This window comes from Cupressus sempervirens, chromosome 1, assembly GCF_028749045.1.
Source record: "Cupressus sempervirens isolate cs-2001-9-10 chromosome 1, ASM2874904v1, whole genome shotgun sequence".
NCBI lineage: Eukaryota > Viridiplantae > Streptophyta > Pinopsida > Cupressales > Cupressaceae > Cupressus > Cupressus sempervirens.
Genome location: NC_143118.1, coordinates 757538662 through 757553604, shown reverse-complemented (window position 1 = coordinate 757553604; position 14943 = coordinate 757538662). Strand labels below are relative to the sequence as shown.

Sequence of the window (14943 nt, the reverse complement as noted above, 5' to 3'; positions counted from 1 at the left end):
AGGGGCCAACATTTCTTGGAGAGTTAAAAGTCTCATTACACAACTCAGACCCAAATTTCATCAACTTCGATGCGAGATCAGTCGATAGAAGAGGCCAAAAGAGTCTTGAGAAGAGAGAATTTGCATATTTTGCAACTCTTGGAAGGTGGAAATTGAACAACACATTATGTTAGAATGTGATGCGTACAAGGACATTAGGTTCAAATTTGTGGATATTATATCTGGTAGCTCTTGGCACAACTTATTCGTTAAAAAGAACAGTGAGAAGTTAGGTGAGCTCATCATCACTTGCAAACAAATTACTAAAGCTGGTTTAGTTAGAAGACTGTCCCATAGACTATTCTTAGCCTTAAAAATCACCTACCTATCAGCTGATGAATGTGGTGTGGATTTAAACATTAAGAGGGCATAAGAACTCCTAAATCAAATAGAAGTTCATTAATTTAGTATCATCCGACATTATATATATATATATAAAATTAATTATTGAAACGGGCTAGCGCAGGCACAGTGCGTGAGTAACCGTCTGCAAGACATTTGATTGATCACCGACATTCTACAGATTTAATGTTGTACATGAGATCTCTCGTTTGTAAGTCGTCCGAATTTGGAAACACGCGGTAAAGAGCCATTGCCAGAATATCGCTTCGATCGTGACTCTTTAACTCTATTCCACCACTTTTGTTACCAGCTCCTAGCAATGGCGATCGCAACCGCGATGCTGCAACTAAGTCTCCGTACCCACTTAAGAAACTTGAGTAGAATTAGCATTCCTTGTGCTCTTGTTATGCAGCGCCAGGCATTATTCTTGTTAACCCTATTGGCTGCACTGTTTGACAATAACTGCCTGCTTTCAGTTAACGAGATTGAGTTGATGTCTTTGTGCAGATAAGCAGCGAGGCAATATTAGGGAGGTTGAAAGAGAAGGGTTTACTGAGATCACAGGCTTTAATCGCAGGAAAATGGGTTGATGCGAAGGATGGCACTACCATACCAGTCAGTACTCCTATCCTCACTTTTACTGGTTATCGCCGTTTTCATAGCTCCCTTGTCATCAAATAACGGTTTATTACTGTTTTAATGGCATCCCTACAATCAAAATTGCTTTCTACTGCCGGTTTAATAGCACCCTATCATCTAAATTGTTGTCTGCTGTTGTTCAATAGTATTTATATAATATGAATTCTGTTTGTGGCTGTTTTTACACAACTTTATCATCTCAATTGCCTTTCATTGCCGTTTCAAGAGTACAATGTACACTCCACATTGTTTTTCAATGTAATTTAATAGCTCTTATTTCATCTGAATTGCTTTTCATTGCTGTTGGAATAGCACTCGAATCCTTATATTATTGCTAATTACCATTTTAATAGCACGAAATAATTTCAGGTGCGATATATTGCTGTTTTAATAGCACCCATATCATCTAATTTTCTGTTGACCGCTGTTTAGTAGCACCCATGTAATCTAAATTACCGTTTGTTGCTGTATGATAGCACCCATATAATCTAAATTGCTGTCTATAACTGTTTGAGTATCACTGTATTATCTAAATTACTCTACATTGCTACCTTGGCAGTTTCATAGAAATTTTGGTCTTTCAAGTGCCTTTTTAGTAGCACCCATATAATCTGAATCAATAAAGCACTTTGTCGGATTTTCCCCAAAATAATTAACAATTTTGAGGTTAAGAATATTTGTTTTTCAATTTCAATAGCACTAGGATTATCTGAACTATTGGGGACCGTTCTGTAAACTAGTCGCCAAACCAATAAACCAGTTTCGTTCTACGTTGGTGATTTTTGACAAACTTCGATAATTTTAATTTCTAAAGAAATTTTAGTTTGAGCAGACTTTCGTAGCTTATTCTTCCCCGTCAAATTCTCCGATGACTGAATTTTCGGGGATCATGGGTCACCTTTCGTCACGAGTTTGTACCCCAGAATACTTGTTGCAGTGGTGGCACAGACAGCTTTTCTGTCATTTTGTAAGTTGTGAGATAAATAAGGGAATGCCAGTTGGTAGTTGGTGGTGCCTCCATCTCTTGTTTCAAATGTTGGAACTTAAGAAGATTTGATACGGGATAACATAAATGATTGTTGCAGTATTGGCACAAACACTTTGTCCACCAGTTTTGGTTGCCCTTGTAATTTGAGATGATGAAAGTTTCAGGGCTGCTAGTGTTGATGGCGCTTCTCCCTCAAGACAAATGAGAGGGTCGATGATGGCATTCCAACATAGATGAGTGCAATTGTCATCTAGCTGAGACAAATCCAGTTTCTGCTAATACTAGAGAGAATGCCACAGTTCACTTGGAATGACAAAGTTCCTCCTTGTTTGAATGTATATTTAATAGATCAAGGTTTGACTGATACAAACTCACCACAACCTGCTGTGGAGGGAGATTGGAAAGAGGCAGGTAATAAAATAGTGAACAATTGAAAAGAAATAAATTCAAAGGGCTGAAAATAGACTTTTGTAGAAAAACTCAGAAAAATATAATCTGAAAAAGTGTTTCTGCAACCAAAGTCTCTCATTATTCCTTGCTTTTTAAGTTTGTGGTGCCGAATTATTTCCTAAAATGCTACTCTAGTGCTATTTGTACATCTCATACATCAGGATAGTGATGAACTCCTTTTCATTTAGAGGTAGAACCTGACATGATGGAGCTAAAGCGTAGACAAACAATGTCTTTTATCTGTACAAGTGGATGCATGGTCAAATCTAATATGATAGTCACTCATCCTATTCGGGGAATTAGAATCTCTTAATTGCTCAATGATAAATGTAGAGTATAGTGTGTTTGCATTCTGTCTTGAAACTTTTTAAAGGAATGATATAAGAAGATAATGAAGTCGTGTCTTATTTCAATTTTCAGGTATACAATCCTGCAACCCAAGAGCTTCTAGCCAATGTCGCATGCGTGGGTGGAAAAGAGACGGAGGAAGCAATTACATCTGCAAATAATGCCTTTTGTTGTAAGTAAATGCAGTTTGTAGATGAGAAGGCACTAAAAACTAGTAATTCCTTTTTGTTGTTTTCAAATTTCTGATATAATTCTGTCATCTTTGACCTATTCTATTATTCAAAACTAATATTGATTGCTAATGCTTTTATACTAGCGCCGAACCATTTGATACTAGCAATTTACCCTGGGTGATGGTGCATATGTTAACCCTGACAAGGATCAACATTTTGATAAGGATCCTTATAAAATATGGACATGAATACAGTGACAATAATCTGTAAACAAAGATATAGTTTAAATAATAACAATGTAGTTTGAGCTAATTTTCAATATACTTTAGAATGAAAGCTATAATGTAGAAATTCTATCTTTGAAGAAGCAAAGACTGGATTCAGCACAAGAATATAAAATTAATTGGCCGATTCCTGCCAATTGTATTCATGTTCTGCTTGCAAAGATTACTGTTTTTTTGGAGTACAGATAGGAGGATTCTCAAGAAAATGTTTGTCTCCAACTGAGGACAGATATTAGTTTAAAAACAGAAAAAAATGCCTAAAAGGTTTCTGTTTTCAGCTTTATAGAATATCATTGTCTTTCGAGAATGGCCATAAACAACTCCCAAACTTGGTGGTCTTCAATGACAATCCTATGCTAAAACATGAACAAGACCATCTAAGTACGATACTAAAAGGGTTATAATCTAATTTCTACTGTATCAAAGAGCCCATTGAGCAATAGATTTCTACGATACTTGGGGTAAAGATGTTTTAGATGCTAACCATAAGTTTCAAAGAATATTAGACATGGTTATACTTGTTTTTCAAACTAGTTAATGATGAGACAAGCTTTAATCTCCCTTTCTAAAGTTTAGGAAAAAGATTTATTTCCTGCTGTAGGTTTGATTGCAATGCCAGAAATAATATGAAATACATATGAAATCAAGTACCAATTTTCTGTCTGTAGTTAGTGTCAATTCTTGTGTGTGGAATTATCTTTCTCTGAAATGACCTTGGCAAGTCATTTAAATTCATTGAATGTGGCTATGAGAGAACAATCTTTCCATCTTTTTTATTTACAAACATTTTTTCTTGCTTTCTCAATTTTTTGTGGCCATGATAGCCAATTTTCCGTCAATTTTAGATATAAACACTTTTCTCTTGATTTTTCATACAAAAGATGTGCTGAAGCTAACAAAAATAGTCTTTTTGTTTTATGTTAATACTAACAGCTTGGAGCATTCTTACTGCTGCAGAGAGAAGCAAAATTCTTCGCAAATGGTATTATGGTTTATTTGTATTATTGCAATTGACAATTCTGCAGTCTGATGTGTGGTGATGATTACATTTGTTCCTATGCTTGTTGGTTTTTATTTTGATTAATTTTTTCAAGTAGCTTTAAAATGCTATGTTCCTTGTTGTGTAGATACACTTTCAATCAGTTCCTTTATATGATACCTATTTGTTTTTTATGAGTAAGGCAAGTCAATGATACATTCTAGTCCTTATGGGAAGAAGAAACACAACTGCCCATGTAAAAGTGATCCGCTCTCTATACATAACTGGTGCATTGATATTGGCAGAAGTATCTTTCAGATGGACAGCTGCCACATTGAGCTCTGAAATTCAGTTTATTATTTCTTCACTGTCCAGAAACTTTATTCTTCACTATGTTTCAATATTAGAAAAAAAAACAGTTTGTGCTTCAAGGTGATGTACAATGATCAACAAGATGTTTGAAAACATTCATATCATTTACAAAATATTCAAAAAGCCCAAAAATGTTGAAGATTGTAATATTGAGGAATTCAATAAAGCAGGAATAAGTTGAAGGTGTGAAATGTTAGTTACTGCCCAAATGTAATTTGTGTATAACATTGTGGATTAATTTATTTTCATTGATTAGATTAGATTGTGTTGTATACTTTTTCCTTTATTGCGTTTGCACCTATTGTATATAGCTCATTCAGAGTTGGACAGCAGAAAGTATCCTTAGGCTGTAATGCAATTAAAAGGGTAGTATTGTAAACCAAAAATACATGGCATAGAAGTATGTAAAGACTTAATATTTGCTATAATAATATATTGAATAGAAATTTTTCACTAGGCTGTGAATAGGATGAATAGGTAAACAATTATGTTCCCCCGAGTTTCTGGGACGGGGACGGCAGGGGACAGCGGGATGGGTTTCCGGGACGGCATTTTTTTTTGCCGATTTTGGGGACGGCAGGGGATGGCAAATGTGACATTTTTTTTAGTTCTTTTAATTTTTTGTGTTAAAAAATTGGGGACGGATGCAAGTCCCCAATGAAGTTTCCGGGACGGGGACGTCCCCGTCTGCGAAATGCTGGTTTTTTTGGGGGGGACGCGTCCCCGGGGAACATAGGTAAACAAAAATATAGGCCAAGGTTCATGTACAATAGGTCAAGAACCTACAAGTATACTGCTGATAATAATGACAAATAGCTAGGTATATAAAATTCTCTCCTTGTTGGAGAGGCTTCAACCTTTTAAGTGCATTTAAAAGACAATATCCTAGAAGATCTTGAAAAATTTCCAGAATGGGCTCATAAGATCAAGAATGATCCATCCAACATAGATTTTGAGGTAATATATTTATACATATACATACACGCATACACACATATAGATAGATAGATAGATATATAATCCAATATTTACATGTTTGGTTCATATTCGTGTATTTGGTATCACTGTGTTGTTTATCTATCTTATACTTTGGGCATAATAATACTCGCTGCATCAAGACATCATAGGGCATCATCCTGAGTACATGCTTCATTATCAAACCCATACATACCCTATGTGCAAGGTTTTGGTCTTTGTTCGAAGTTGAAGCATCAACATGTGTCTCAAGGTCTCATAGACCATACAACTAATAGACACACCTTACACTGTACAACAATGTTGGAGCCAACCATAGTCGAAGGGTGTCGAGTACCAAAAGGTGTTGAATTGTAGCATGGCAGTGTTAGGTGGTGGTTTGCTAACTAATGGTGCCAGTGGCAGGATGCTAACTGGTAGGTGTTGTTGTCGAGTGGTAGTGCTTACTGGTAGTTGGTAGTGTGCCGATTGATACAATGGTAGTGCCTGGTAGCGGTGTGCCAACTGGTACGATGGCAGTGTGTTGTTGAGTAGGGTGAAGGGTTCGTACCATTGAGGTGTACCATTTGGTACATCACATTGTAGCCAAAGACACACACCAAGAACAACTGCCACAATTTTGAGGAAGACAAATCCTCCAAACTTTTGCAGAAGAGCATGATGCCCCAAAAGGATTTTTGAGAAAAAAATTGTCATACCCAAGATTACAAATCATAATTTTTTTTTGCGAAAAAATTGGTAAAAACCCACAAAGGAATCCCAGGCAACTTTGTGAATTACAAAATCTAGAAATGATTTTTGAGGATAAAATCGAAACAGATAGTTGACATAAAATTCGATGGATTAGCATACAAAACATCATTTTTAAGGAAAAACAATAAAACCTTTCGAGAAACTAGAGAGCCCTCTCTTTGTGACAAGAGCGAACCCTTAATATTCGAGGAAAAGTTATTAACTTTAAATAATTTGTTTTCATGTGACAAAATTAGTAGAACCTGCCAAAATCTTTTTATATGGAAAAAACTAATGAAAACCCATCACAAATTTTTAAAGGGAAATTATGAAAACCTACAATTTTTTTTAAGGGATAAAATTATGAAAACCCATCAAAGAAACCTTGCGGCAAAACATGAGACTTCGCATGGTAATCAGCATATGCAAGCAACATGCAATTGACAAAAAACACATGCAAGCAACATCCAACTCACAAAATGTACATGCAAGCAAGATGCAAGAACATGCGACCCTAAAAAATTAGAGACATTTGCTTAAACTAGGAAATCACGTGATCAAAACCCTCGACCATGCTCACAATTTTCAGCAGAAATCTTCCAAGAAGAACCACAAAATTTTCCTAAAAGTCCTCTTACATTATTTATTTTAAAAAATTAAAAAACAAATTTCTAGAAAAGGAAAATACAATATCAGAAGAAGCTTGAATTTTTTTAAAAAAATGCCAAATTTTATGAGATCCCATCGACCTGCTTTGATACCATGCTATGGGAAATTAACGTTGTATTAAATAGAGGAGATGAAAGCTCCTTATATAGATTTACAAAGACGATGTTTCTAAAAGAAACAATCATGGACAAAAGACGAAAATAGCCTGATTTACTTAATACTCACCAAGATTGTAATGTCCCCATTTTTAGTTAGTTCTTGCAGTTGGCCAGGTCAATTCACCATTGTGACCCTTGTGAGCTGACAGTAGGATTTGAGGGTCTTAGTTGTGTGGTTATAGGCTTTCCAGCAGCCTATGGTGTGTTTTGGCTCCGTTTGAGGGACTTACCATTTATAGTAAGTCAATCCGTTGGTTCCAATGAGCTCGATTGAGTCAGAGGAGTTGAAGGATGCTCTTAGTTTTTATTTCAAGCTGCCGGTTTGGGCTCCAAGAATCTTGGAGGGAGCGTCTATCTAAGTCACCCCGTCAGGTTCATTCATCATCTTTCATCATCAGGATCACTTTTGTGTTGTTAGATTTCGATTCTTATGCTTCTCCAGTTGTTTTCGCAAGATGAGTGAATTATTATTATTCATCTAAATATGTTGAGTTTGCTATTTTTGTTAGTGTTGTTGGTTGGTCACCTCAGTATCATAGCTCGTTGGAATTGGGACGAAAAGTTTTAAATCATGGGAACAAGAAATAGTGGCCTTACATGTTAGAATTTGAAGTTATGGTGGTGTTGTGAGGTTTTCACACCATCGCCCCAAAATTTTGGGGACCCCCCTTTTTTTTGATTGCCTCGGCAAATTTTTGGATTGTCCAACAATTTTGAGAATTTTGAGCCTTGGACACTTTTGGGCCAGTGGGAGAAAGGTTAGATTTATTTTCACTCAGTTTCAACTTGATTTTCCAGAGCCACCAATTCTATTCTTAGGCCGAACAAATTTCAAAATTAGTTCCAACTTGGTAGGATAAAATTGTAAATTTTGCACTTAGACATTTTTTTTTTGAAAATTTGGATATAATTGTATAAATTTGGATAATTTTCAAAAAATGAAATTTTTGTTAAATTTGGTCTTTTGGAAAATCTTAATTATTTTTTTTGGTGAAGAAAATTAATTTTTGTGATGGTGAAATAAAATTGCAAAATCGATTTTTGGCTCTAGAAGAAATTTTATTTTATTTTTGTCAATTTTTTTTTTATTTGCATAGCAAAATCGATTTGGGTAAAAATTGCAAAAAAATGGCTTTAATAGATTAAAATTGCCTTGAAAACTTTTTGCCTTTAATGAAATTGGTAATTTAATATTGAAAAATGGCTTTTGGTTAGCCAAAATCCAATTTTAATGACGTATTAATTACTAAATTCTCATTAAATGAAAATATTTAACATCTCCAAGGCACCATTTAATTTTTTTTGCAATTTAGAACTAATTGGCAATTTTAAAAGGCAATTTTCATTTTGGCAAAATTAATATTTAGCTAAGTATTTAATTGTGAACTATAATTTTGCATTAATTATTGTTTTTCTTTCTCCCAGGGTCCAAGTCGGCCAGTTTGGGGGGAATAAGAAAGTTGGGTATAAGAGGAGGCCTCTCTCCCATTTCTTCCTCACTTCTCACTTATTCTTCTCAAGGTGTTGGTGATTTTGCAAGAGCAGATCTGCACTCTTCTTGCTTGGTGAAATTTGTGGAGGGCGAAATTTGTGGGAGCCGAAATTTGTGGGAGCCGAATTTTGTGGAGGGTGAAATTTGTGGGAGTCGAAATTTGTGGAAGATAAAATTCTGATTTTTTCCAAGAGACTGCGATTTTGGCCCTAGGTTGGGTAATTTTATTTGGAGATGAATTGCATGATAAATTTTTTGATTTGCAAGGGATTTGAAGTTCTTAAAGTCAAGTCCTAATTTCGAAAAGTCATTGTAAGATTATTGGTTAAGGTGAATTTTCATCATCTAGAGTTGCAAGGGGTCCTTCAGCTGACATCCTTCTTTCGTTCTAGTCTAAGGATTGCTCCTTTTGGTTCTTTTTGCCTTTTGGTCCACCACTCTACCATCTCGTAATAGGGCAACGAGCATGGAGGATGTTAGTGCAAGTAAGAATCCCAAGCGGGCAAACACTAAGAAAGACAAAGAGGATATGATGCCCAAAACTCCCTTCTCGAAAATGAAGAGAATAACCGACACCAATATCCGTACAGTGGACATGATACGGATGAGGGAAAGACTAAAGGAAGGACAATCCCCCTTGGCAAAGAGGGATGTCAATGAGACAGATTTTGGATCGAGATTGGATGAGCTGGGAAAGGTTGCCATCAGGAAGAAGCATTTGTGCACCCTTTCCTCTCTCAATGCTTTTATTGGATTTGAGAAAGAATATGAGAAGGATCACGATAGGATACTACAAGCAGCAAGTGGCGTGGCGAAGTTAGCGGAACTCAGGGCGAAGCACACACCTTGTCCTCCTATGGAAGAAGTTAATGAAAGGCTAGCTAAGTTCATTGCCTTAGCTAAGAAGATGAAAGAAAAGGGAAGATTTATATTAGAAGATCATTTGATGTAAGCCCAAGTGGCAATTTCCCTTTCTTCTAGAATAGGACAAGTGTCTATTTCTGATTGACCACCCTTTTGGTGCCTTCTCATTGGTTGCCACTTTTTGCACTTTTTTCATTGGTCCATTGACGAGGTGGCCACTTCTCATTGGCCGATGGGGTGGCAACCCTAATTAGGGTTTTGAGGATCCAATCTGGATCGTTGATCTTGTTTTGATCTCCATCGTCCATTGTATTTTTGGCCCCTATAAAAAGCCATTTGCTCTCATTTGTAAAGTGTTGGAGAAATTGTTGCGAAGATAATACCAAAATTGCTCTCTTTTTCATTGTTGCGATTTGCATGTTGATTAAGAACATTGGGTATTATTGCATGTTTTCTTCTTCCACATAGTTAGATTTCTTTTCAAGTTGTTGAAGCAAATTTCATTTCAAGTTGTTTAAGTGAGAGTAAAGTAGATGGATAGAGGTATGGTAGCATTGGTAAATGTTTGAAAGGGGTCAATACTAGGCCACTAGCATCCTTGCCGCTGGTTGGGAAGCTTTGTGTGGTAAGCTAGTTTATTATTCCTTTGAATCATTGCACCTGTGGAAGTGAGGCCGCTAGTCGGCTCTCATTAGATTCAATCCCCGTCCATTTGCTAACCTTCCATTCATAGGAGTAGGAGTAGAATAGTAAGTAGCTGGGTAGTCGAAGCTTAGAGAAGCAAGTTAGAGGAGTAAGTTAAGTATTAGAGCACATCCATTCACCTCCCATAACCATCGCTTTCCCATCAACATCATCACTGGCAGACACATCCTTCATCACCACCACCATCAACATTATCTGCCACTCGCATATTTCACAAACCCATCGTCATCTCCATCATTCCACCAAAGTCCAAGTCATCCTCGAATGAATAGCGTAAGGCCGCCTACGTGATTACTAGCAAATCACATCGATAAAACTGAGCGAGTATCCAACGGTGTAAGGAACATTGGAGCTATTGCTTATGTCTTCATGAGTAATAACTTTTCAAGAGAGGAGTTGCATGTTTGATATCCCATATTGAATATTCAAATCCTAATATGGTATGTAAGTGATACAAAACTCGCATCAACAGGTCGAAAAGGTCATTTTTGGAGCCAAAAGCAATTAATAAATTAGTTTATAATGACACTTTATTATGTTTTAATGTTGTGTGTGGGAAGCTTCTTAAGTGAAGTTCATTTGGGAAACTTTGTGCCATTTGGAGATTATAAATATGAGCCCATTTGATGAGTAAAGCATCCGATTGATTATTTTCTTTTGTTCCTTGCAAAGAGTTTCTGAGTTTGCCGATTTCTTTGCCCTTGCTGAAGTATAAGGTTTTGGAATTAAGAAGTGCCTAGTAATTCACAGTTGAGGTATTGTGAATTAATTCTGAGAATTGTCTTAATTAAATTATAGTATTTCCCGACTGTTATGTACTGTACCTGGGAATTTCATTGTGGCTGGAGAATTTGTGATTTGGAACACCATTATTGTCTACTGTTTGGCGTGGTTAAAGAGGAATGTACTGTGGTTGTTGTCCCTATATTTGGCAGTGATTTCAGACTTTGTGGAAGGCTGCAATCAATTATTGTGGGGCAGCAATTAGGTTTTAGAGCACTTGCGATTATAAGTGAGGAGCATGTATTTTTGAACCTGCGAGTAAGTTGGATTATTTCTTGAGAGCTGCAATCCATATTTCATCTGTTAGAAGTCAGTTTCCAGGTTCATTATTGCATTCTTGTAAATTTTGAGAATTCAATTTCAAAATTGGATATTAGTAGCATTGTCATCAATTATAGAATTACTTCTGAATTGTTTAGTGGTGTTCATTTGTCCAAATTGATAAAGACTTAATCAATTAAAATTGTGAGAAGCTAGTTGTGAATTTAAAGAATTATTTATTGAGTGATAATAATTTGCCTGCCAAATGTTTGACAAAATATCAAACTGTTGATTAGCAAAAGCAAATTTATGTTTGTTAAGGATATAGCCTATTTAGGGTCTTTGCAAAGATGACTATTAAAGAAACATTAAAATATTCTAATAGCCATGACTCAAATTTAGTTCCTGATTGGTTAAGTATTATTATTATTTCTTATATTTCTGATAGTCTAAAAATTTAGTTTAAACTTTAAACTATTATTTGAGTCAATGGATATTGATACTTATTTCCTTACAAGTTATACAATACTTAGCTCCTGAAGAGCTTTAACATCTGGATAATAACAAAATTCCTCCCAAAAGCCACAAAATGGAAGACCAAAAGTCACCACTGAAATTTCCACCTTAGATCTCACTTTGGGGATTTCAACATAGGTCTCCACAATGGAAACACAATGCTTTAACCATTTGAGATCAACACTTTTTACAATAATTATTTTACTTTTATTACCAAGCTCAAAATATTTTGTTTGTCTCCTATGAAATGTCGTCAACTTTTGCGTTCTTTCCAAATAGGAGGCAAACCACAATTTGTGTTGTGTGCTTATCCACTAATCTAAGATTGAATTTCACTTAATTCAAATATTATTACCTCTTGTGTTTCAAATTTGGTTGAACTGACCAATGTTTTCTTGTGAAATCTCTTGCCACATTTTTTGTTGGTTTGTCTCTGAAAAAGTATTGGTTTTCATCAATAACACTGATAAATTTTTCACTTGCCTTATTCAACAATCCAGGATTAAATTGAGTCCTATGTCCTTACCTCTTTGCAACAACCAGTTAGCTGAATTTACACAATTCAATATGCATTTAGTTGGCTTTGTTTAGTTAATAGTGTCAGGGTGCACGCAGCTCTTTGTAAGCTGCATACAAATATATTGATGTATCTTTACTGTAAAATCCATAAATATACCAGAAATCATCTATTAACCAACAGAACATCCTGCCACAAATTTTACTCAAATATTTACCAAACTAAACATAAAATCAGGTTTGCCAGGAATCTCTTGCAAGCACCATTAATGAAGGTTAAAGCGTAATTTTACAACACTGTCTGTAAACCAATACATGCACAAGACAATACATCGAGCTCAATTTAGTAATAATTAATAAATCTGCAACAACATGGAGGGAAAGAGAGCAAGGTGAAACTCACACTGCCATGAATCCTTATACAGCTACTATTTAAAGTCCTCCAGAACACAGCAAATGTGTACACAAAGATGCTTCTGTATTTATATATAACCTTCTCCTCAACATGCTTGCACTTTCCACAGGACACCTCACTGTGTACCTTTTTATCTTTTAGTGGTGCACACACTAAAATTCATTTGCTAGTAATATATTAGCTTAAACCCTTCTATAGTGTTACTGGAGGATGCCATAAGCTAAAGCTACGAATTCATGGGACATTGGGTCAGTGGGATTACTAAAATCTAAATTAGATTAAAACTAGCAATCTAGCTGATCAAGCATATCCAATGAATCTAATGCATCCATAGGAATTTTTGTGTGGGAGTTAATGTGTGGGTGGTGTCTTCTATGTTTGGCTATTTGTAATACCTTTGTTGAATTTTAATGCTGTTAATGTTTATGGTTACCTTTTCTTAGTTACCATTAGTTTTTCAGAACTTATTGAGTTCTTTCTCTCTGGAACTTATTGAGTTTTTTCTTTTCACACGGTAATAATTTAAACAATTTATTATGTATTGAAAAGTTTGTAAAATGCCTAGTTGGTTCTTTTTTCACAAAACATCATGTTTAATTTTATGTACCAACAGATATGATATTATATTCTATATAGTATCTCCATCAACTTGTATAAATTACAATATCATGTCGGTTGGAACATATCATTTAATTGGTTTTTTAACTATTTGGTTCTCATTTCAATGAAATATTGCAATGAAGATATGAATGGAATACATGTAATAGGGGATTGGCAGGCAATGCGGTAGTCAATGGATGAGAAGGTTTCGTGAGAATTTTCCTGCATGATAAATAGCATTTGTTAGGTGGTTTTTCATATATAATAGCTATGAGAAGAACTACCTGAATTAGGGTTTGCTAAAATATTGTGTTTCTAGGTATGAATTTTTGAATTTGGCAAGCTGAATCATTTATCCAGGTATGAATTATTGATGGCACACAAAGAAGAGCTAGGGCAGCTTATGACTTTGGAAAATGGTAAACCTCTGAAAGAAGGTTTGGGTGAGGTAATAAAATTTTGTACTCTTCTTTATCCCCTTATCCTGCATTTTTTGCTTCTCTTCTTATGATCGTCTTGAGACATGTGACAAACTAAACACGGACTCAGAAACAGAAATAAACTTTAATTTTCCTATTAGGAAGACCTTGAGTTGTGACATGCACATAGTGCCTATCACTTACTGAAAATGTTGGTCCAGGTTGTGTATGGTGCAGGTTTTGTGGAATTTTATGCTGAAGAAGCCAAGCGGGTGTATGGTGATATAATTCCTCCTACTTTAGGAGATCGTAGACTGTTTGTTCTAAAACAGGCAAGATAAATGCTTAATCAACTATATTTTCAGACTGTAGATTATTCTTCCTTCCAATTTATGCCATCTGTAAAATGCTGCTATTGACTTGTAATTTTTTTCTTAATTTAATATGGCTTTGCATTTGATTCTTTGTCTAGCAAGAAATATTTTACAATTCTATACCATATAGGTCACTAGACTTAAACCTCCTAGTTTTTGAATTGGGTCAATTGCAGGGACTTAAATTTCTGTGAGTATTATTTTCAGTCATGCAGCTATTATTTTAGCAAAGATGAGTCAGCCTGAACCTATTACTTCCTAGATTAATGGCTAAAAAGACAAAAATCATAACAACCAATAAATGCTAAGTGTTTCAAAAGATTGATGACTTTGCCATTTATGGTTATTCAAATATTCACTTAGCACCTACATAAATAAATAATAAAGTCAAATCCCAATATAGGATGGCAGTCATTTTCTCCCGACCCTTTGAATGATTCCCAAAATAAAGTTTGAAGAGTGTTTATGGACCCGATCATCTTTTGAAAGTTAATGTGGGAATCTTTCAAGTCCGACATATAATCGAGGGTTGGGCCTTTTCCTGAACCAAGAAATAATTGGTTTTAAAGTTTCCAATCTTCCACTACTTCCCAACATGCCGACTCCCTTGCGTAAATGCAAAGTGCTATAATGGAATGATGTGTGGATTCCACTCAACACTCTTTTGACTTCATGGTGCACAAGGTCAAAGATGGTGACCCCCGAAGAGTATTTTTAAGAAATGTTTGAGAATATTAAGAGCCCGTGCAAAGTCAGGACAACAACATTATCTCTTAGGTGCAAATCAATTTCAAAGATTCCATTTTTCCTTGATTCACAACTGATATGCATCGTCAGGCATCATATTTGG

General features: G+C 35.4%; 1 protein-coding gene across 3 annotated transcripts in view; it reads left to right on the top strand.

Annotated features, from left to right (window-relative positions):
* Positions 1-493: 493 nt before the first annotated feature.
* The window catches only part of ALDH5F1 (aldehyde dehydrogenase 5F1), a 267432-nt gene continuing 252982 nt past the window's right edge, over positions 494-14943 (top strand). The window contains exons 1-6 of one of the 3 annotated variants that reach the window (XM_089789175.1): positions 494-799; positions 889-996; positions 2879-2978; positions 4197-4245; positions 13661-13748; positions 13941-14051. In XM_089789175.1, the coding sequence (XP_089645301.1) occupies positions 701-799; positions 889-996; positions 2879-2978; positions 4197-4245; positions 13661-13748; positions 13941-14051 (555 nt within the window). In that variant the 5' untranslated portion in view covers positions 494-700. The remainder of the gene's footprint in view (positions 800-888; positions 997-2878; positions 2979-4196; positions 4246-13660; positions 13749-13940; positions 14052-14943) is intronic. The other 2 variants (XR_016353198.1, XM_089789187.1) reach the window with 2 other exon arrangements.